A 22,867-nucleotide genomic window follows, 5' to 3' on the forward strand; every position below is an offset into this window, starting at 1 on the left:
ATACAGAAGAAACTGATAATCTACCCATCCTATACAATGTACATTTGGCAAAAACAGACCATTATTATAAAGGGTTAGAATTCCTGCGCTAGAATGGAGAGCAAGTCTGCAGACTGGAGTCATCCATGGATTACGTCGAGGACCATTCGATCAGTACATTACACTACATTGTCTATGGACTTGCCATTGCAGTGAAAATGTCAGACTAGACTTTAGTCTTGAAAATAGTTGCAGTATCCCCTGCAAACAGCTACATTTTCAAGTACTTACAGGCCCATGCTTCTTTAAACTATGTCAGATTTTAGACAAATATCTATAGAGATTTCCCCACTAATCAAATATCAGTGGTTAATCTGGAGTCGTAGAAACCCCTTTAACAAGAGGGTATCTAACCTTGGCCATAAATATTCATTTTTTTGTATCAGGCATAAATAATGTTAGTCTTCTGGATCCGGCGATGTTTTCTATTGTTCCTGAGATATGGCCTCCTTTTTCTTGCATTTAACTCTAATCTTTTTAAATGGGCTTATTTTCAAGTCCTTTCTGTGGGTGTATTATTGAGGACCATGCCCAGTTGGATAACAAGACTAAATTTATATAAAGCGAAGAGGGAGCCATATTTCAGGAAAGGAGAAGAGCGAGAACAAAAGAAAAACAGTGTCGGATTCAGGAGAGCAGAGGCATTTACACCAGGTAAAAATGACATTTATTGCAAGTGACAGATCCTCTTTAAAAGTCATGTCCAGTATACAAGAGACTCCCTTTGTATACTTCACAGACTTGTTTTAGGACCTTCTAACTCATGAAACTTTAGGAATTTGTAAGTAAAAGTTATGTAGTTTAAGAATTTAAAACACCATTCATTCTATGTTTTTTTTTTTCAGGAGTTTTTACCCTATATTAATGAAATGAAGTACAATATCTCCAGTCCCTCAGAGGTGAGGTGAATTTATATATTAATATGTATAATATTTGTCTTTTATATCATTTCACAAATCTATTTGCAAGAAACAAACATTTCATTTGTGAACTCTACATCATCAGAAAAATCATCACTATATCAATACTGCACCGTAACCAACATCAGTACAAGTATACAGTACTAAAACCAACATTAGTACATGAATACTGCACCAAACCCATCATCAGTACATGGATACATCATCAGAACCATCATCAGTACATGATGATAATGTATGTAAAGCACTGTGGAATATGATATCACTATAAAAGCAAAGAATAATAATAATAATAATAATAATAAAAAATAATTAATACATCATCAGATCTACCATAGGTACATGAGTGCAGCATCAAAACCACTATCAGTACATTAATACACCACCAGAACCATCATCAGTACATGACTACATCACCAAGCTTAGTATAGCAGTCAATTGTAATGTCAGGTCAGCTCCATATACATTTGTTTAGCTTGAACCTACAACACCTACTATGTCCTCAACAATCGTAAGGAGATTCTTAAGCCCCCGTCACACTAAGCGAGGTCGCTAGCGAGATCGCTGCTGAGTCACAAGTTTTGTGACGCAACAGCGACCTCAGTAGCGATCTCGCTATGTTTGACACGTAGCAGCGACCAGGCCCCTGCTGTGAGATCGCTGGTCGTGTCGGAATGGCCTGGACCTTTTTTTGGTTGTTGAGGTCCCGCTGACATCGCTGAATCGGTGTGTGTGACACGGATTCAGCGATGTCTTCACTGGTAACCAGGGTAAACATTGGGTTACTAAGCGCAGGGCCGCGCTTAGTAAACCGATGTTTACCCTGGTTACCATCGTAAATGTAAAAAAAAAAAAACAGTACATACTCACATTCCGGTGTCCGTCAGGTCCCTTGCCGTCCGCTTCCCGCACTGACTGACTGCCGGCCGTAAAGTGAAAGCAGAGCACAGCGGTGACGTCACCGCTCTGCTGCTAGGGCCGGCGCTCAGTCAGTGCAGGAAGCGGACGCCGGGGGATGCGAAGGTGAGTATGTACTGTTTGTTATTTTACATTTTACACTGGTAACCAGGGTAAACATCAAGTTACTAAGCGCGGCCCTGCGCTTAGCAACCCGATGTTTACCCTGGTTACCCGGGGACCTCGGCATCGTTGGTCGCTGGAGAGCGGTCTGTGTGACAGCTCCCCAGCGACCACACAGCGACTAAACAGCGACGCTGCAGCGATCGGCATCGTTGTCTGTATCGCTGCAGCGTCGCTAAATGTGACGGGGCCTTTAAGAGTTGTTAACAGTCATCATCAAACTATGGGAACAATGGCACTGATTTGACTTTGCCTGTATCAAAAATAAACATTTACACCCAGGTACCTTATAGGTGAAATACTGTATCTGATTAGAGTTGTTCTCACCCCTTTCATCTAAACCTGGTATAGACAGCATGATGACTTTTCATATTCACAGTTTATCTCTGTTGACTTCCACACTGATATAGTGCTCTTAAAAATAACATTGTCACTATAATATACCTGAATAAATATATCTGCTCATGCTATACTCCTGAATAATAATTTAGCCTCAGTGGGCTCCCTGCACAAATCATGTCCCCCACTCTTTCCCTCTTATGGTACATGGCGTCCACACTCTTCTCTCCTCTAAAATATTGCTTCACACCATCCAGCCCTCATGAACTAAAATCACCACACTGTCCCACTTATGAACTATACTGGCCACACAGTCTGCCTTTATTAGCTATAACCGCCACGCTTCTGTCCTTATCAGTAGGGTTGAGCGAAACGGATCGGTCATTTTCATAAGTCGCCGACTTTTGGCAAAGTCGGCGTCTCATGAAACCCGACCCGATCACTGTGCGGGGTCGGCCACGCGGCACGCGAACTTGGCGCCAAAGTCGCGTTTCGTATGACGCGTTTAGCGCCATTATTGCAGCCAATGAAGGAGCGGCAGAGTGATGACATAGGTGTCAGGGGGCGTGCAGAACTAATCGCCATTTTTTCGCTTGTGTGTTGCAGCGATTTGCAAAGTGTAAAAGCAGCCTTCCCGTTAGGAGAGAGAGAGAGAGAGAGAGAGAAAAAAATTTCTTCATTGGGTTTCGTGTTTCAGACGATCACCGACTTTTCACGGTGGTCGGCCGATTTCACTCGACTCGACTTTTAAGACAGTCGGGTTTCGCAAAACCCGACTCGAGCCTAAAAAAATAAAGGTCGCTCAACCCTACTTATCAGCAATAAATGTTCGACCTTATTGGCTATAACTGTCACATTATCCCTTATTATTAGCTGTAATCACTACAATGTTCAGCCTGAGTAGCTATAACTACCGCACCGTCTACCCTGATTTGCTATAACCACAACAATGTCATCTTCAGTGCCCCCACCAACCCATGCAGCTCCCTTTCCATACTGGGACCCCTCTTCACACTGTGTCACCCCTATACTGAACCTGAATGTATCTTTGCTTCCATATTTTCTTTTTCCAGTATTTCACTGAAATGACGTTCCTAAGTCTGAAAAGCTTTCAGCTGGAAAGTCTTATCCTGGACCCATTCTTCTTTTTACTCCAGTCACCCAGGCATTAAACAAACTGTTCAACTCCTTTCTTAAATCTACTCGTGGCCCAAATGGAAACAAAACATCAAAGAAATGCTGCAGGGTGCCAGACTAGTGATCAATTTATAAAATGTTCAAGTCTAATAGCGGGACTAAGCAAAAATGTTTAAAAGACGTTAAGAAAAAATATAAAAAATGCGCTACAAAATAAAGAATGTAAAAATAACAAAAAAAAAAGGTTAATCGATAAATATTCATTTTTTATGTAAAAACAAAAATAAAAAAGTACACATATTTGGTATCATTGCATCTGGAAGGCCCAATCTATAACATTTTCTCTAACCCCAACAGTGAACACTTACAAAAAAATTAAATAAAAATCATGGCAAAAATGCTGCTTCCCCCCCAACATTCCATGCATAAATAGTGAAAACAAAACGCAATTGAAAAGTCATATGTAAATTATATTATCAAGGAACAAGTCATCTCTCTCATCCCACAAAAAAACAAGCCACAATTCAACTCTAGAGTGTATAAGAAAAACAAGAAACCACTGGGCACTACTGGAAAAGATGATGGATCAAAGGTAGAGGTCACTTTATTGAGTCTACACATTTCAGTACTGAACAGGTGCCTTCATCAGTCCTCATTCAGCTCTGTCAGAGGAAAAATATAAAAGTTGTAGGTCTCAGAATATAGTGATGTATAAACATTTTATTCATGGGATTTTTTTATTTTACACTAAGGCTCTGATACATCAACACTCACATAAATGCTACATCCACACACAACTCTGCTACATCCAAACACTCAACTCTGCAACATAAATACACACATTTCTGCAACACCAAAAGAAACAGCTCTGCTACATTAAAACATACACATCTTGCCTGTGCCCTGCTCCTCCTTTCCGCTTCCTGCTGGCAGGACCTTTAACCTTTATGCAGACTGGTGGAGGAAGGACCTGTCAGCTTTCTGCTCCACTGTTATTTTCAGCAGTATCTGACCTTATGACACTGATAAAACTAAATTTGAGACATAACCCATCCTCCTGGGATAGTGGGATGGATCCCCAAATTTGGTACAGTCCCACTGCATCCAGGACAGTTGAGAAGGATGCTATAATGAGGCCATTGTAGTCACTTTAGATATATTTTTCCGGCATGTACAAAAGAACAGTCGACTACACTTTTTCGCTCCCCTAAAAAGACAGACAACGCCGGAACAGAGGCCATGCGGAGTTCATAGTGTCTCTATCAACCTCATTATAATCAACGGCTCCAAGAGAGTTCTATCTGTATCACGTATTTCGAAGATTAATATGGAAAACTCAATGTAAGTGCCCAGCACAGAGTACAGGATAAATATGTACAGAACCTTAAAAGTAATCTAAAATGTTAGGCACCCCAAAAATGGTACGCACATATCTTCAACTCAACAGACAAAAAGCAAGATCCTGCTGGGGTCCATCATCAATTAATGAAAGTATAGAGTATTTCCACATTACTCATGACACAACAGATCTGGAAAAGAAACATGGGTCCCCAAAGAAAAATCCAGTGAAATTTATGCTCCTAAATCCAAATGCCCCTCTCTTCTGAGCCCCACAGTGTGTCTAAACTGCATTTGCACAATGGTATAAAATTATGTGAAATATTTGTGGTCTTCACATGCTCACTACATCATGAGAAGAATTAATGTGGGGGTGTAGTTTGTAAAATAGTATAGTTTCCACTATATTGGCACCTCCCGGCCTCTACCATTCCAGCAAAATATGCACTATAATATGGCTCTCCTTCCCTTCTGAGCTTTGCACTGTGTCTAGACAGTAGTTTCTGACCCTATATTGGGGATTTGCATACTTGAGAGAAATTGCACAACAAATTTTGGGGTCCATGTTTGTCTTTTACTCCTTGTAAAACTGAATAGTTTGGAGATAAAGCAACATCTTAGTGGAAAAAAACCCCACATTTTTTCATTTTAACAGCCCACTGTTATAAAATTCCTTGAAATACCTGTAGGTTCAAGATGGTGATCACACCTCTAGACAACTTCCTTGAGGGGTCACTTTTGGGTGATTTCTGCTGTTTTGGCACCTCTGGGGCTCTGTAAATGAGATATGGTGTCAGCAATCTATTCCAGACAAATTTGCACTCCAAAAGTCAAATCACACTCCATCCTTTCCAAGTCCTGCCGTGTGACCAAACAGGAGTTTCCAACGAAAAATTGCATAAATTGTGGGACTAAAATAACATTTAAAGGGTTGTGACTTGTAGGATCGCTACTTCCAACAGGTGGCGCTATAGAGTTCAATTCCTGTTTTTCTCTGAAGAGGCAATTTGTATATTAAAAAATGGTAATTTTTAATTTTTTTCCTTCCACTTTGGTGTTAATTCCTGTGAAGCATTTGAAGGGTTAACAAACTTCTTGAATGCAGTTTTTAAAGGGAACCTGTCACCTGAATTTGGCGGGACCAGTTTTGGGTCATATGGGCGGGGTTTTCGGGTGTTTGATTCACCCTTTCCTTACCCGCTGGCTGCATGCTGGCTGCAATATTGGATTGAAGTTCATTATCAATATTGCCTTGTGCAGGCGTGTACTCCGGAGGACAGAGAATGAACTTCAATCCAATATTGCGGCCAGCATGCAGCCAGCGGGTAAGGAAAGGGTGAATCAAACGCCCGAAAACCCCGCCCATATGACCCAAAACTGATCCCGCCAAATTCAGGTGACAGGTTCCCTTTAATACCTTGACGGGTGCAATTTTTAAAATTTTATCTTATTTGAAAGTCTCCTGACGTATAGACCCCACAATCACTTTAAAAGTGAAATGACCCATCAAACTCTTCTAACATCCTAACTAGGGTTGAGCGAAACGGATTGGACAAATTCAAAAATCGCCGGCTTTCGGCAAAGTCAGGTTTCATGAAACCAGACCCGATCCCAGTGTGGGATAGGCCATGCGGTACACGATCTTCGCGCCAAAGTCGCGTTTCGTATGACGCGTTCAGCGCCATTTCTCAGCCAATGAAGGAGGACACAGAGTGTGGGCAGCGTGATGACATTTTGGTTTTGGTCCCCACCATCTTAGAGAAGGGCATAGCAGTGATTGGCTTTCTTGCTGCGGCGTCACAGGGGCTATAAAGGGGCATGCATGCCGACCGCCATCTTACTTCTGCCGATCTTAGCATAGGGAGAGGTTGTTGCAGCTTCGTCAGAAGCAGGGATATTGTTTGGGAGGAAATATTAACCCCCAAACTGCTTGTGCTGTAGCGATTTCCACTGTCCAACACCACCTTTTCTTGGCAGGGACAGTGGAGGCTAGATTTCTGTGCATCAGCTCTGTAGCTTATAAGGCTCCCTGATAGCTGCATTGCTGTTTGCATGCCGCTGTGCAAACCAACTGCTTTTTTAAAAGCAAAAATCCTGTTGCTCCTTTCTGCACAGTTCTATTGTTTATTTGTCTACACTTTTGTGTGCAGCAGTCCTTTTTATTGCTGGCTGCCATACAGATCATTGTAGGGAGATTGAAATTGTAGTACAGTCCTTTTTTTTTATATATATATATTCCAGCCACGTTCTGCCACTTACATTGAGTAGTGTAATACACTGGGCCTGAGTTTGGGTGCAGTCTCCCCCCCAAAAAAGGAGATTTAATTGCCAACAAGTTTATATACGTCAGTTCTGTTTGTCGTATATCTTCCAGCCACGTTCTGCCTTTTACATTGTGTAGTGTAATACACAGGGCCTGTTTTTTGCTCCAGTCTCCCCCCAAAAAAGAGGGAGATTTTAAATTGCCAACAAGTTTAAATACGTCAGTTCTGTTTGTCGTATATCTTCCAGCCACGTTCTGCCACTTACATTGTATAGTGTAATACACAGGGCCTGTTTTTGCTGCAGTCTCCCCCCCCAAAAAAAGGGAGATTTAAATTGCCACTAAGTGGATCTACGTCAGTTCTGTTTGTCGTATATCTTCCAGCCACGTTCTGCCTTTTACATTGTGTAGTGTAATACACAGGGCTTGTTTTTTGCTGCAGTCTCCCCCCCAAAAAGGGAGATTTAAATTACCAACAAGTTTATATACGTCAGTTCTGTTTGTCGTATATCTTCCAGCCACGTTCTGCCACTTACATTGTGTAGTGTAATACACAGGGCCTGTTTTTTGCTCCAGTCTCCCCCCCAAAAAAGGGAGATTTAAATTACCAACAAGTTTATATATGTCAGTTCTGTTTGTCGTATATCTTCCAGCCACGTTCTGCCTTTTACATTGTGTAGTGTTATACACAGGGCCTGTTATTTGCTCCAGTCTCCCCCCCAAAAAAAGGGAGATTTAAATTGCCAACAAGTTTATATACGTCAGTTCTGTTTGTCGTATATCTTCCAGCCACGTTCTGCCTTTTACATTGTGTAGTGTAATACACAGGGCCTGTTTTTTGTTCCAATCTCCCCCCCAAAAAAAGAAAGATTTAAATTGCCAACAAGTTTATATACGTCAGTTCTGTTTGTCGTATATCTTCCAGCCACGTTCTGCCACTTACATTGTATAGTGTAATACACAGGGCCTGTTTTTGCTGCAGTCTCCCCCCCCCAAAAAAAGGGAGATTTAAATTGCCACTAAGTGGATCTACGTCAGTTCTGTTTGTCGTATATCTTCCAGCCACGTTCTGCCTTTTACATTGTGTAGTGTAATACACAGGGCTTGTTTTTTGCTGCAGTCTCCCCCCCAAAAAGGGAGATTTAAATTACCAACAAGTTTATATACGTCAGTTCTGTTTGTCGTATATCTTCCAGCCACGTTCTGCCACTTACATTGTGTAGTGTTATACACAGGGCCTGTTTTTTGCTCCAGTCTCCCCCCAAAAAAGGGAGATTTAAATTACCAACAAGTTTATATATGTCAGTTCTGTTTGTCGTATATCTTCCAGCCACGTTCTGTCTTTTACATTGTGTAGTGTTATACACAGGGCCTGTTATTTGCTCCAGTCTCCCCCCCAAAAAAAGGGAGATTTAAATTGCCAACAAGTTTATATACGTCAGTTCTGTTTGTCGTATATCTTCCAGCCACGTTCTGCCTTTTACATTGTGTAGTGTAATACACAGGGCCTGTTTTTTGTTCCAATCTCCCCCCCAAAAAAAGGGAGATTTAAATTGCCAACAAGTTTATATACGTCAGTTCTGTTTGTCGTATATCTTCCAGCCACGTTCTGCCACTTACATTGTATAGTGTAATACACAGGGCCTGTTTTTTGCTGCAGTCTCCCCCCCCCCAAAAAAAGGGAGATTTAAATTGCCACTAAGTGGATCCACGTCAGTTCTGTTTGTCGTATATCTTCCAGCCACGTTCTGCCTTTTACATTGTGTAGTGTAATACACAGGGCCTGTTTTTTGCTGCATTCTCCCCCCCAAAAAATGGAGATTTAAATTGCCAACAAGTTTATATACGTCAGTTCTGTTTGTCGTATATCTGCCAGCCACGTTCTGCCTTTTACATTGTGTAGTGTAATACACAGGGCCTGTTTTTTGCTCCAGTCTCCCCCCCAAAAAAAGGGAGACTTAAATTCTCAACAAGTTTATATACACCTTCTACCTTGTTTTACAGTACCATATAACGGTTGTTAATTTGGTTACGTTTTCCCAAAAATGAGAAAGTCTGGTGGAAGAGGCCGTGGGCGGTTGTTGCCAGCTGGTAATGATGGTGGTGGTGGTGGTGGTGGAGCATCTGGTGGTAGTGGGAAAAGCAAAATAGCACCTAAGGCTCGAGTTGTTGAGCCAGCGTCATCATCTGGCTACACAAGGCCTCGAAGGCTCCCTTATCTGGGAGTAGGAAAACTGCTTTTAAAGCCGGAGCAGCAGGAAAAAGTTTTGGCTTTCATTGCTGACTCAGCCTCTAGCTCTTTCGCCTCCTCTTCAGAAAGTTCGAAATATAAAAGCAGCGAGTCATTAGTGGATGCTCCCGGTCAGGAACAAGTCACTTCCTTGTGTCCTTCACCCAAAGCAAAAGTGAAGGATGCGTCAGGCGACACTACAGGTTACTCCATGGAGCTCTTTACACATACCTTGCCTGGGTTAGAAAGGGAAATAGTTAACAGCCCATTAGAAGATGAATCGGACATGGAGTGCACAGATACACAGCCACAGCTAGATTATTATGCTGTTCCTTTGACTCAGATCACTACATTGCCCTCGCAGTGTACTGAGCTAGAATGTGACCCTGATGAGACTATGGTGCCCCATCCCGAACGCTATAGCACCTTACACGGTGACACAGAGGAAGGTGCACATGACATAGTAGAGGAGGTGATAGATGACCCAGTTGTTGACACAGATTGGCAGCCATTGGGGGAACAGGGTGCCGCTGGCAGTAGCTCTGAAGCGGAGGAGGATAATCCGCAGCAGGCATCTACATCGCAACAGCTTTCATCTGGCAGGCCCGTATCTGGCCAAAAACGTTTGACAAAACCAAAAACACTTTTAGCACAGCGTGGCCATCCGGTGAAAGTAGCACAGCGTGCAATGCCTGAAAAGGTATTCGATAGTAAGAAGAGTGCAGTGTGGGAGTTTTTTAACCAAGATCCGAATGATCAGTGCAAAGTTATCTGTAAGAAATGCTCAAAGACCTTTAGCAGAGGGAAGAATGTCCAAAATTTAAATACAATGTGCATGCGTAGACATTTAACCAGCATGCACTTGCAAGCCTGGACTAACTACCAAACGTCCCGTACCGTTGGTGCACCTGGTCAGAATCAAGGTAGTCAGCAACGCTACATTGCTTCCCTCACTGTAAGCCCACCAGTTAGGACACCACCAGCAGCAAATGTGGAGGTATCGTCGCAAGGCGAAAGCAGTCAGGGAATCACAAGGTTATTGGTAGGAAATACTGTATGTAGGCCAACATCGAGAATACCATCACCAACCCTCTCTCAATCCGCCATGTCTACCACCGCCAACACCACTAGTTCCACCATATGCAGCTCTCCAGTCCAGCTCACCCTACAAGAGACTCTTGTTAGGAAAAGGAAGTACTCATCCGCGTACACAGGGTTTGAACGACCACATTGCTAGACTAATCTCGTTAGAGATGATGCCCTACCGGTTGGTTGAAAGCGAAGCTTTCAAAGCCCTGATGGCCTACGCAGTACCACGCTATGACCTACCCAGTCGACACTTCTTTGCGAGAAAAGCCATCCCAGCCCTCCACCAGCATGTCAAAGACCGCATTGTCCATGAACTCAGGCAATCAGTCAGTAGAAAGGTGCACCTCACAACAGATGCATGGACCAGTAGGCATGGCCAGGGACGTTACGTGTCCATCACGGCGCACTGGGTTAATGTGGTGGATGCAGGGTCCACAGGGGACAGCCATAGTGGGACAGTTCTGCCTAGCCCACGGTCTAGGAAACAGTTGGCAGTAGGCGTTCGACACCCCTCCTCCTCCTCCTCCAGAAGTGAAAGCTTGTCCACAGAGCGCAGTCGCCCTACCACTCCATCCGCAGCTGCCAGTGTTGCACACAAGGTGTCACATTATGGAACAGCTAGTGGTAAGCGTCAGCAGGCTGTGTTGGAAATGAAGTGTTTGGGCGACAACAGACACACCGCGGAAGTACTGGCCGAGTACTTGCAGCAAGAAACTCAGTCATGGCTGGGCAGTGTACATCTTGAGGCAGGCAAGGTAGTCAGTGATAACGGAAGGAATTTTATGGCTGCCGTAGCCCTTTCAGAACTGAAACACATACCTTGCCTGGCTCACACCTTGAACCTGGTGGTGCAGTGCTTCCTGAAAAGTTATCCGGGGTTACCAGCCCTGCTCCTGAAGGTGGGAAGACTTTGCTCGCACATCCACCGGTCGCCCGTACACTCCAGCCGTATGCAGAACCATCAGCGATCGCTGAAGCTTCCCCAGCACCGCCTAATAATCGAAGTTGCAACAAGGTGGAACTCCACACTGCACATGCTTCAGAGGCTGTGCGAACAGAGGCGTGCTGTAATGTATTTGTGCGAGGATACACATACATGGGCAGGCAGTTGGATGGCAGACATGGAGTTGTCAGGTGTGCAGTGGTCGAAGCTACAAGACCTCTGTCACGTCCTTCAGTGTTTTGAGGAATGCACACAGCTGGTAAGTGCAGAAGACGCCATCATAAGCATGAGCATCCCACTAATGTGTCTGCTGATGCAAAGTTTGACGCACATTAAGGAGCAGGCGTCTGCAGCCGAGGATGAGGGAAGCCTTGATGACAGTCAGCCATTGTCTGCTCAGGGAACTCTCCTGGACGAGGTGGTGGACGAAGAGGAGGAGGAGGAGGATGATGGGGATGAATATTTATGGGAGGAGGATGCTTCTCAGGGGGCAATAGAAACTGGTGGCGTTGCAAGGTCAGGTACAGGGTTTTGCGGGAGACAAGTGATGTTGATTTGCAAGAAAGTGCTCCTCAACCCAGCACAAGCAGTGAATTGACACCTGGAACATTGGCTCACATGGCTGATTATGCCTTGCGTATCCTAAAAAAGGACCCCCGCATTATAAAAATGATGACCGATGACGATTACTGGTTGGCCTGCCTCCTGGATCCACGATATAAAGGGAAATTACAAAATATCATGCCACATGAGAACCTTGAGCAAATATTGGCTACCAAACAAGCAACTCTTGTAGACCGTTTGGTTCAGGCGTTCCCAGCACACAGTGGCGGTGATGGTTCTCACACGAGCTGTAGGGGGCAACATGGCAGAGGTGTTAGAGGGGCACAAATCAGAAGTGGCGTTGGACAGAGGGGTTTTATGACCAGGTTGTGGAGTGATTTCGCAATGACCGCAGACACAACAGGTACTGCTGCATCGATTCAAAGTGACAGGAGACAGCATTTGTCCAGTATGGTTACGAACTATTTTTCCTCCCTTATCGATGTTCTCCCTCACACGTCATTCCCCTTTGATTACTGGGCATCTAAAATAGACACCTGGCCTGATTTGGCAGAATATGCATTACAGGAGCTTGCTTGCCCAGCTGCTAGTGTGCTATCAGAAAGAGTCTTCAGTGCTGCTGGTTCAATACTGACTGAAAAAAGGACTCGTCTGGCTACCCGAAATGTTGATGATCTAACCTTCATTAAAATGAACCAATCATGGATTTCAAATTATTTTGCCCCACCTTCACCTGCTGACACGTAGCTTGCCTGAAAAATGTCTTGCTTTTGGCCTCCTGTTACTGACTGCTCCAATTCCTCCATTTGCAGCTGCTGAATGTCCACCATAGGCCATTTTTTTACCTCCCTAAATGGGCTGACTCCCCCCACAGGGCTGTGGTCACCACCTAGCGCAAGCACCCGTGCGAGTGCCGTTTGCCTGGACAGGTGGGTGTGCCCACTCTTGGGCTACGGCACTGGCACAGGGTCCCTCATAGTACAATGAAGTGTCTCTGACGGTGGTGGTGCACAACCAACGTCAGACACACTATCGTAATATGAGGGGCCCTGTGAGGGGCCGTGTGTAATTTGTTGAAATGATAGATGATAGTAAAAATATACAGGGGCCCTGTCCTACATTTAGACCAGTTAATACTTTGCGCCAACTACCACTGTCTGCTACTCAGCAGAGGAGCCCACCCCTGTACGTAGCTATGCCACCTGTTTATTTATGAAAATTTTTTTGGCAGACATTTACCTCACTTTATTATTTTGGTCTACTAACTGTGTCAGCCACTCCTTATAGTTGCCCTCCACTGAACAAAGCTATGCCGCCTGCGTACTCCTGTAACCAGTTTTGAACTGCATTGAGCCTACTTTTTTATTTTAGGCCTACTAAGTCTGTCTGCGCCACTCATTACAATCGTCCTCCGCTGAGCAAACCTATGCCGCCTGTGTACCCCTGTAACCAATTTTAAACTGCATTGAGCCTACTTTTTTATTTTAGGCCTACTAAGTCTGTCTGCGCCACTCATTACAATCGTCCTCTGTTGTGAATTCTGCTTTTGGGTTCCCTCCGGTGGTGGTAGGTGGTAATGCAGTTGTCCCTGAGTTGCAGTCCTGGTCAGGTGTTTCTGCTGATTGCAGTTCTGACTGGGGTATTTAGGTGTGCAGGATTCATTAATCCTTGCCAGTTGTCAATTGTTGTTGGGAGGTGTTGGATCTCTGCCTGGTTCCTCCTGCCTTTCTGCCAAATCAGCAAAGATAAGTGTCTGGTTTTGTTTCTGTGGCACACATGCTGTGTGCTTCATGATTCAGTGCTATTTTTTTGTGTTTTCTTGTCCAGCTTAGATTGTGTCAGTATTTTCTCAGTCTTGTTGAATTCTCTGGGGTTGCAGATATTCATTCCACGTCTTTAGTTATATTGTGGAATTTTTTGTATTATCTGCTGTGGATATTTTTTGAAGGGTTTTAATACTGACCGCCTAGTATTCTGTCCTATCCTTTCCTATTTAGCTAGAGTGGCCTCTTTTGCTAAATCTTGTTTTCTGCCTGCGTGTGTCTTTTCTTCTCCTACTCACAGTCAATATTCGTGGGGGCTGCCTATCCTTTGGGGTTCTGCTCTGAGGCAAAGTAGTCTTATTTCCATCTATAGGGGTATTTAGTCCTCCGGCTGTGTCGAGGTGTCTAGGGTTTATTAGGCACACCCCACGGCTACTTCTAGTTGCGGTGTTAGTTCAGGATCTGCGGTCAGTATAGTTTCCACCTACTCCAGAGAAAGTTTCATGTGGCTCCAAGGTCACCGGATCATAACAGTCCTCCGCTGAACAAACCTATGCCGCCTGTGTACCCCTCTAACCAATTTTAAACTGCATTGAGCCTTTTTTATTTTAGGCCTACTACATGTGTCTGTCTGCGCCACTCAATACAGCTGTCCTCCACTGAACAAAGCTGAGCTTCAATTTTCAGCCTATATCAAATATTAAACTGCATTTGGCCAACTTGTTTGGTTGGGCCTACTAACGGTGTCTGCCGCTCCTTGCTTTTCTCCTCCAGTGAACAAAGCTGAGCTTCAATTTTCAGCCTATATCAAATATTAAACAGGATTAGGGCTACTTGTTTGGTTGGGCCTACTAACGGTGTCTGCCGCTGCTTGTTGTTCTCCACTGAACAATGCTGAGCTTCAATTTTCAGCCTATATCAAATATTAAACTGCATTAGGCCTACTTGTTTGGTTGGGCCTACTAACGGTGTCTGCCGCTGCTTGATGTTCTCCTCCACTGAACAAAGCAGTGCCGCCTGTTTACTCCTGTTACCAATTTTGAACTGCATTTGGCCCACTTTATTACTTGGGCCTACTAACTGTGTCTGCCACTCATTACAGTTTTCCTCCACTGAACAACGCAATGCCGCCTATTTAGTCCTGTTACCAATTTTTAACTGCATTTAGCCTACTTTATTATTTGGGCCTATATCTGTGTTTCCTCCTCATCCTGCCCATTGCCCAGCCACTGCTAGATGAGTCTGCTGGTACATTGACCCAGACCACTACATTCCCCTTGCACTCTACACAGCCAGAATCTGACCCTGCTGAAAGTCTGGTTCCCCTTCCCGCATACTATACCACCTTACACGGGGACAAAGAGGAAGGTGCAGATGAAAGTGCAGGTTCCTTCATCAGGTGGGGGGGCATACTCGTTGGCGACGTCACTGGCACAGGGCCCGTCATAGTACGCACAAGTGTCTCTGCCGGTGGGAGGCGATCCCGCCGTCAAACACACCGCCGTACTTTGAGGGGCCCTGTGCCAGTGCCAATGCGAACGAGTGGTCCCCCCCGCCTTGCTCAGGATCACAGCACTTGCAAAGTTTAAATACTTACCTCTCCCTGGTCCACCGCCGTGACATAGTCCGCATTTCCTGGGCCCACGAAAAACTTGAGCCAGCCCTACTCCCCCCACAACTTTAGCCAAATGACCCCCAATTTTCAATGCCTAACTATTATTATAGGGTAAATTAAGATTGACAAGCTTAAGTAACAAGAATTGATGTTTTTGGCATTAAAATAGGCACTGTAGGTGTTTTCCTGTCCTCCACTCACTGCCGACTTTGATTCCCCATTGACTTGCATTGGGTTTCGTGTTTCGGTCGGCTCCCGACTTTTCGCAATAATCGGCCGATTTCACCCGACCCGACTTTTGAGAAAGTCGGGTTTCGCGAAACCCGACTCGATCCTAAAAAAGTAAAAGTCGCTCAACTCTAATCCTAGCACAAAAAAAATAAAGACTATTAAAAAATGATGCCGAGGTATAAGTAAAGATAAAGTTAATGGTATTTATTAACTATTATGTGCAGTTTGACTATCTATTATAAGAGCATAAAAGTTTGAAAAGTTTTTCTAAATTTTGTCAAATTTAATTTTTTATAATTAAATACAAATGTTATCAACTTAAAGGGAACCTGTCACCCCCAAAATGGCTGGTGAGGTAAGCTCACCGGCATCAGGGGCTTATCTACAGCATTCTGTAATGCTGTAGATAAGCCCCCAATGTTACCTGAAAGAGGAGAAAAAGACGTTAGATTATACTCACCCAGGGGCGGTCCCGCTCTGGTCCGCGTCCGATGGGTGTCTCCGGTCCGCTCCGGCGCCTCCCATCTTCATTCCATGGCGTCCTCTTCGGGTCTTTATGCCGCGGCTCCGGCGCAGGCGTACTTTGTCTGCCCTGTTGAGGGCAGAGCAAAGTACTGCAGTGCGCAGGCGCCGGAAAGGTCAGAGAGGCCCGGCGCCTGCGCAATGCAGTACTTTGCGCTGCCCTCAATAGGGCAGACAAAGTACGCCTGCGCCGGAGCCGCGGCGCGAAGACCCGAAGAGGACGTCATGGAACGAAGATGGGAAGCGCCGGAGCGGACCGGAGACACCCATCGGACGCGGACCAGAGCGGGACCGCCCCTGGGTGAGTATAATCTAACGTCTTTTTCTCCTCTTTCAGGTAACATCGGCGGCTTATCTACAGCATTACAGAATGCTGTAGATAAGCCCCTGATGCCGGTGAGCTTACCTCACCAGCCATTTTGGGGGTGACAGGTGCCCTTTAAATTTACCACTAACATAAAGTAAAATGTGTCACACAAAAGAAAAGTATCAGAATGATTGAGAAATGTAGAAGCATTCCAGAGTTATTAACACTTAATGTGACAAGTCAGATTTTAAAACTTTGGCCTGGTCAGAAAGGAGAAAACTGGCTCAGATGGGAAGGGATTAATAAAAATTGATGTAATTTTATGCAAAAAAGGATAGTAAAAAGTAGTGGCTGTGGAGTCAATTCTTCTACACGTCATTGTAATATGTTTGCCAATTTATTGTCCCTATAGATGTATAACATGAAAAAGAATCTGGAGACCATGGAAGAAATAAAGAAAGAATTTCAACAGTTTCTCAGTAACTTGGTGAGTTGTTGAAAGCAGTGGCCACCGTCCACCTTCCCGTCTGCTCCAGGATAGAGAAGGGACTTACTACCCTTCAGGCATTTCCTCTCACTTGTATGTTAACATTACCCAACCCATAGGAAAAGGGGGGATTGGGCTAGTTTGAGCCTGCACCTGGCCAACTTTCTCATGGTAATAGGATTGGAAATACACAAAAGGGTCAATTTGTGCTTCCTTGGGTGTCCCCTTATATTCCTCAAAAAAAGGGCTTTATAGTGACCATAATTTTTGCCAGTGAGCGCTAGTACCTATCAACGATCTTGGGCTGCCCAAGGTTTTTAATAAAATAGTGGGCAGCCCCAGATTGGTGATTTTTCTAAATATCATATAGTAATAAAAGGGCTCACCAGTGTCCCTAAAGTCCCCCCAAAAGGCTCAACCTTCTAGCAACAATGTGGGATCCTGGCATGCAGTGCAGGACCCCATAATACTTGGAGACCACTCTCGCAGTCAAAGAGCAATATCTTCCAGTAACCAACTGGTAATTTATGGCAGTGATTGTGTAATAGAGTGCAGGGTTGAGTATGACACCACGGAACAGACAGACCAACTGTTGAGGGGAATTTATTAACAGGAGTAAGATTCTCCTCGCAGGGAGTAAACAGGGGGTTAATAGAGATAAATCAAACAGTAAACAGTTAAGCGGAATCAAAAGGGTTAACGAGTGTTCTTGTAACTTATCAGTCCAGGGAGGTCCTGACTGGAGGGTCCTAATTCCAACGTGGGTACAGTCACCAGCAGCACTTGAGATCCTGTAGTCTCTCCTCTGTCTCCTGGGAACTGGAGACTCCGGGGTTAAGTATTTTCTTCCAGTGAAGCTGAAAGCAGGAAGTCACACAGCCACTCTGCTGCGAGTCTCTGTATATCAGGCTGGCAGGCTTTCTGCAGTAGCAATGCTACACACACACTGAGCAGTTTACTTGTCACACTCAGGGGTCCTGGCTTGTCACTGTGGTCACCGGGGCTGCACGCTCAGGTCACTGTCAGGGGATACGTCTTCCCTGATTACGGAGGCTTCCAAGTCCACACTCTCACATCCAGCCTTCACTACGGCTGGTATCTCAGCCTCAGTGCCCTCACGGGGAGCACTCTCTCATGGGGAGCGCGGCGCTGCAGCCTGCTCTCTCTCTGGCACGCTGTCCCCCCTGTCCCGCTCTTTTCTGACCACACCCCCCTCTCTTCCTCTCTGCCCCCAGCAGTCACATGGTCCCTTCTGTCCAGGGCAGAAAGTCTTCCCCCCGACAACCCAGCTGTCTGACTAAGTGGTTCCAGGTAAAGAGCAGGGAAAGCAACCTCCTTACAATTGGTTTGTACAAAGAGCGAGTTATCCCTCTTTCACCGAGAGTGCCGCAAAATACAGAACCATTCTAGTACTCACCTGATGCCTGTGGGTCTGTACTTCCTGGTTCGGGTCTCAACATACTGGAAATGGCTGCAAATGCCTGCTCTGCTAATCACTAGCTAAGGTGGGTCACTTCTGTTGAGTAAAGGACACTGAAGAGCCACGTTCTCACCATCCATTCCACCTAAAGTGGAGGCAGTCACCAGACACATGGACTGCAGAATCTTCTGTATTTGCGAATGAATTGAAAACATACAGTTAGGTTCAGAAATTGTTGTGAATTCTGCTCTTGGGCTCCCTCCGGTGGTTGTTGGTGGTAGTGCAGTTGTCTTGGGGTTGTAATCCGGGCAGGTGTTTCTGTTGATTGCAGCTCTATTAGTTATTTAGGTGTGCAGGCTCCATGAGTCAGTGCCAGTTGTCCATTGTACTTGGAGGGATTGCATCTCTCTCTGGCTCCTCATGCCATGCTGCCAATTCAGATAAGATAAGTGTCTGTTTTTTGTCTCTGTGCACACATGCGGTGTGCTTTGCAATTCAGTGCAATTTATTGTGTTTTTTGTCCAGCTTAGATTTTGTTTGGATTTTTCAGTCATGCTGGATTCTCAGGAGATGCAGATATACTTTCTATGTCTTTAGTTAGATGTGGAATATTTGTATTATCTGCTGTGGATATTTTTAGGATTTTAATACTGACCGCTTAGAATTCTGTCCTATCCTTTTCTACTTAGCTAGAAGTGCCTCTTTTGCTAAATCCTGTTTTTCTGCCTGCGTGTGTCTTTCCTCTTATACTCACAGTCAATATTTGTGGGGGGCTGCCTATCCTTTGGGGTTCTGCTCTGAGGCAAGATAGAATTCCCATTTCTATCTATAGGGGTATTTAGTTCTCCGGCTGTGTCGAGGTGTCTAGGACGTGTTAGGTACATCCCACGGCTACTTCTAGTTGCGGTGTTAGTTTAGGGTTTCCGGTCAGTACAGGTACCACCTACTCCTGAGAAGGTCTTTCATGCGGCTCCAAGGTTACCAGATCATAACAGTACAACTGGCCAACAATGAGTTAAATGCATCTCAGAAGAAGGGAAGAAAGAGCCATTTTTTTTCCTGTAGTCTGCTTTGGCTTTTCTTCCCTCTTTTCCTCTGGGTGACTGAGGAGTCTTGTGCTAGCATGGATGTTCAGGGATTAGTTTCTCGTGTAGACCAGCTTGCTGCTAGGGTACAGGGTATTTCTGATTATATTACTCAGGCTCCGCTTTTAGAGCCTAGGATTCCTACTCCTGATTTGTTTTTTGGGGACAGATCCAAATTTTTGAGTTTTAAAAACAACTGTAAACTGTTTTTTGCTCTGAAGCCTCGTTCCTCTGGTGATCCCATTCATCAGGTTAAAATTGTCATATCCCTGCTGCGTGGCGACCCTCAGGATTGGGCATTTTCCCTGGAATCTGGGAATTCGGCCTTGCTTAATGTAGATGCCTTTTTCCAGGCTCTAGGATTATTATATGATGAGCCAAATTCTGTGGAGCAAGCGGAGAAGACCTTGTTGGCCCTGTCTCATGGTCAAGAAGCGGCAGAATTGTATTGTCACAAATTTAGAAAATGGTCTGTGCTGACTAAATGGACTGAGGATGCTTTGGCAGCAATTTTCAGAAAGGGTCTTTCTGAATCTGTCAAAGATGTTATGATGGGGTTTCCCACGCCTGTTGGTCTGAGTGATTCTATGTCTCTGGCCATTCAGATCGATCGGCGCTTGCGGAAGCGCAGAACTGTGCGCGCTGTAGCGTTGTCCTCAGAGCAGATGCCCGAGCCTATGCAGTGTGATAGGATTCTGTCTAGAACGGAACAACAAGGATTCAGACGCCAGAATAGGTTGTGTTTTTGTTGTGGCGATGCTTCTCATGTCATTTCAGTCTGCCCAAAGCGTACAAAGAGAATCGCTAGTTCAGTTACCATCGGAACTGTACAACCTAAATTTCTGTTATCTGTGACCTTGATCTGCTCGTTGTCGTCATTTTCTGTCATGGCGTTTGTGGATTCAGGCGCCGCTTTGAACTTAATGGACTTTGAATTTGCCAGGCGTTGTGGTTTCCCCTTGCAGTCTTTGCAGAACCCTATTCCTTTAAGGGGCATTGATGCTACACCTTTGGCTAAAAATAAACCTCAGTTTTGGACACAGGTGACCATGTGCATGGCGCCAGCCCATCAGGAAGATTGTCGTTTTCTGGTGTTGCATAATTTGCATGATGCTATTGTACTGGGTTTTCCATGGTTGCAGATACATAATCCTGTGTTGGATTGGAAGTCTATGTCTGTGACTAGTTGGGGTTGTCAGGGGGTTCATAATGACGTTCCTGTGATGTCAATCTCCTCTTCCTCCTCTTCTGAAGTTCCAGAGTTTTTGTCTGATTTTCAGGATGTATTCGATGAGCCCAAGTCCAGTTCCCTTCCACCGCATAGGGACTGTGATTGTGCTATTGACTTGATTCCAGGCTGTAAGTTTCCTAAGGGCCGACTTTTCAACCTGTCTGTGCCGGAACATACCGCCATGCGGAGTTATGTTAAGGAGTCTTTGGAGAAAGGGCATATTCGGCCATCTTCTTCACCGTTGGGAGCGGGATTTTTTTTTGTTGCTAAGAAGGATGGCTCCTTGAGACCCCGTATTGATTATCGCCTCTTGAATAAGATCACAGTCAAGTTTCAATACCCTTTGCTTTCTGATTTGTTTGCCAGGATTAAGGGGGCTAGTTGGTTTACTAAAATTGACCTTCGGGGGGCATATAATCTTGTTCGTATTAAGCAGGGTGACGAATGGAAAACTGCGCTTAATACGCCCGAAGGCCATTTTGAATGTCTTGTGATGCCATTCGGGCTCTCTAATGCTCCATCTGTTTTTCAGTCCTTCATGCATGATATCTTCCGGAATTATCTTGATAAATTCATGATTGTATATTTGGATGACATCTTAATTTTTTCCGATGATTGGGAGTCTCATGTGAAACAGGTCAGTGTTGTGAACTGTGTTTCTGGGCTCCCTCTGGTGGTCACTAACGGTATTGTGTTAGGCTTGTCTTGTTGCAGGCTTGAGCTCCAGCTGTGTCGTTAAGCAGCGGGTGTTTCCTATTTGAGTCTCCTCTGGACTCAGTCTCTTGCCTGGCATCGTTGTATCCAGACCTATATGGTCTCCTCCGGATTCCTTTCAGTCTGCCTCATGCAAGAAAAGCTAAGTCTGTTTTGTACAATTTGGATTGTTTGCATTATTCAGTGTTTTTGTCCAGCTTGCTTTACATTTGATTTTCTGACTCGCTGGAAGCTCTAGGGGGCTGATATTCTCCCTCCACACCGTCAGTCGGGTGGGGGTTCTTGAATATTCAGCGTGGATGTTTTTGTAGGGTTTTCTGCTAACCGCATAGTCCACTATCTATTTTCTGCTATTTAGACTAGTGGGCCTCTCTTTGCTGAATCTAGTTCATCTCTACGTTTGTGCTTTCCTCTTGCCTCACCGTTATTATTTGTTGGGGGCTTTCTATATCTTTGGGGTTCAATTTCTCTAGAGGCAAGTGAGGTCTTATTTTTTCCCTCTAGGGGTAGTTAGTTCTCCGGCTGGCTCGAGACGTCTAGAACCAACGTAGGCACGTTCACCGGCTACTTATAGTTGTTTGTGTTAGGATCAGGTATGCCGTTAGCCCAGTTTCCACCTCCCTAGAGCAGTATTCATATTTTTGCTATCTTGCCGGAATATCAGAGATCCTCTGCCATTGGGATCATAACAGGTCAGGATGGTATTTCAGATCCTTCGTGATAATGCTTTGTTTGTGAAGGGGTCTAAGTGTCTCTTTGGAATGCAGAAGGTTTCTTTTTTGGGCTTCATTTTTTTCTCCCTCATCTATAGAGATGGATCCGGTTAAGGTTCAGGCCATTCATGATTGGATTCAGCCCACATCCGTGAAGAGCCTTCAGAAATTTTTGGGCTTTGCTAATTTTTATCGCCGTTTCATTGCTAACTTCTCCAGTGTGGTTAAGCCCCTGACCGATTTGACGAAGAAGGGCGCTGATGTGATGAATTGGTCCTCTGTGGCTGTCTCTGCCTTTCAGGAGCTTAAACGCCGATTTACTTCTGCCCCGGTGTTGCGTCAGCCAGATGTTTCTCTTCCGTTTCAGGTTGAGGTTGACGCTTCTGAGATTGGGGCAGGGGCCGTTTTGTCTCAGAGGAATTCTGATGGTTCCTTGATGAAACCGTGTGCCTTCTTTTCCCGTAAGTTTTCGCCTGCTGAACGCAATTATGATGTCGGCAATCGGGAGTTGTTGGCTATGAAGTGGGCGTTTGAGGAATGGCGACATTGGCTTGAGGGAGCCAAGCACCGTATTGTGGTCTTGACCGATCATAAAAATCTGATTTACCTCGAATCTGCCAAACGGTTGAATCCTAGACAGGCTCGATGGTCCCTGTTTTTCTCCCGTTTTGATTTTGTGGTTTCGTATCTTCCGGGTTCTAAGAATATTAAGGCTGATGCCCTCTCTAGGCGTTTTTTGCCTGATTCTCCTGAGGTACTTGAGCCGGTCGGCATTCTGAAGGAAGGGGTGGTCCTTTCTGCCATTTCCCCTGATTTGTGACAGGTCCTGCAGGAATT

General features: G+C 44.9%; 1 protein-coding gene across 1 annotated transcript in view; it reads left to right on the forward strand.

The window, feature by feature from the left end:
- The window catches only part of LOC143774538 (RING finger protein 112-like), a 196,888-nt gene that overhangs the window by 150,414 nt on the left and 23,607 nt on the right, over positions 1–22,867 (forward strand). Inside the window, exons 11-12 of the mRNA XM_077262224.1 lie at positions 885–938; positions 16,793–16,867. Coding sequence (XP_077118339.1) covers positions 885–938; positions 16,793–16,867 — 129 coding nt within the window. The remainder of the gene's footprint in view (positions 1–884; positions 939–16,792; positions 16,868–22,867) is intronic.

This window comes from Ranitomeya variabilis, chromosome 5, assembly GCF_051348905.1.
Source record: "Ranitomeya variabilis isolate aRanVar5 chromosome 5, aRanVar5.hap1, whole genome shotgun sequence".
Lineage (NCBI taxonomy): Eukaryota > Metazoa > Chordata > Amphibia > Anura > Dendrobatidae > Ranitomeya > Ranitomeya variabilis.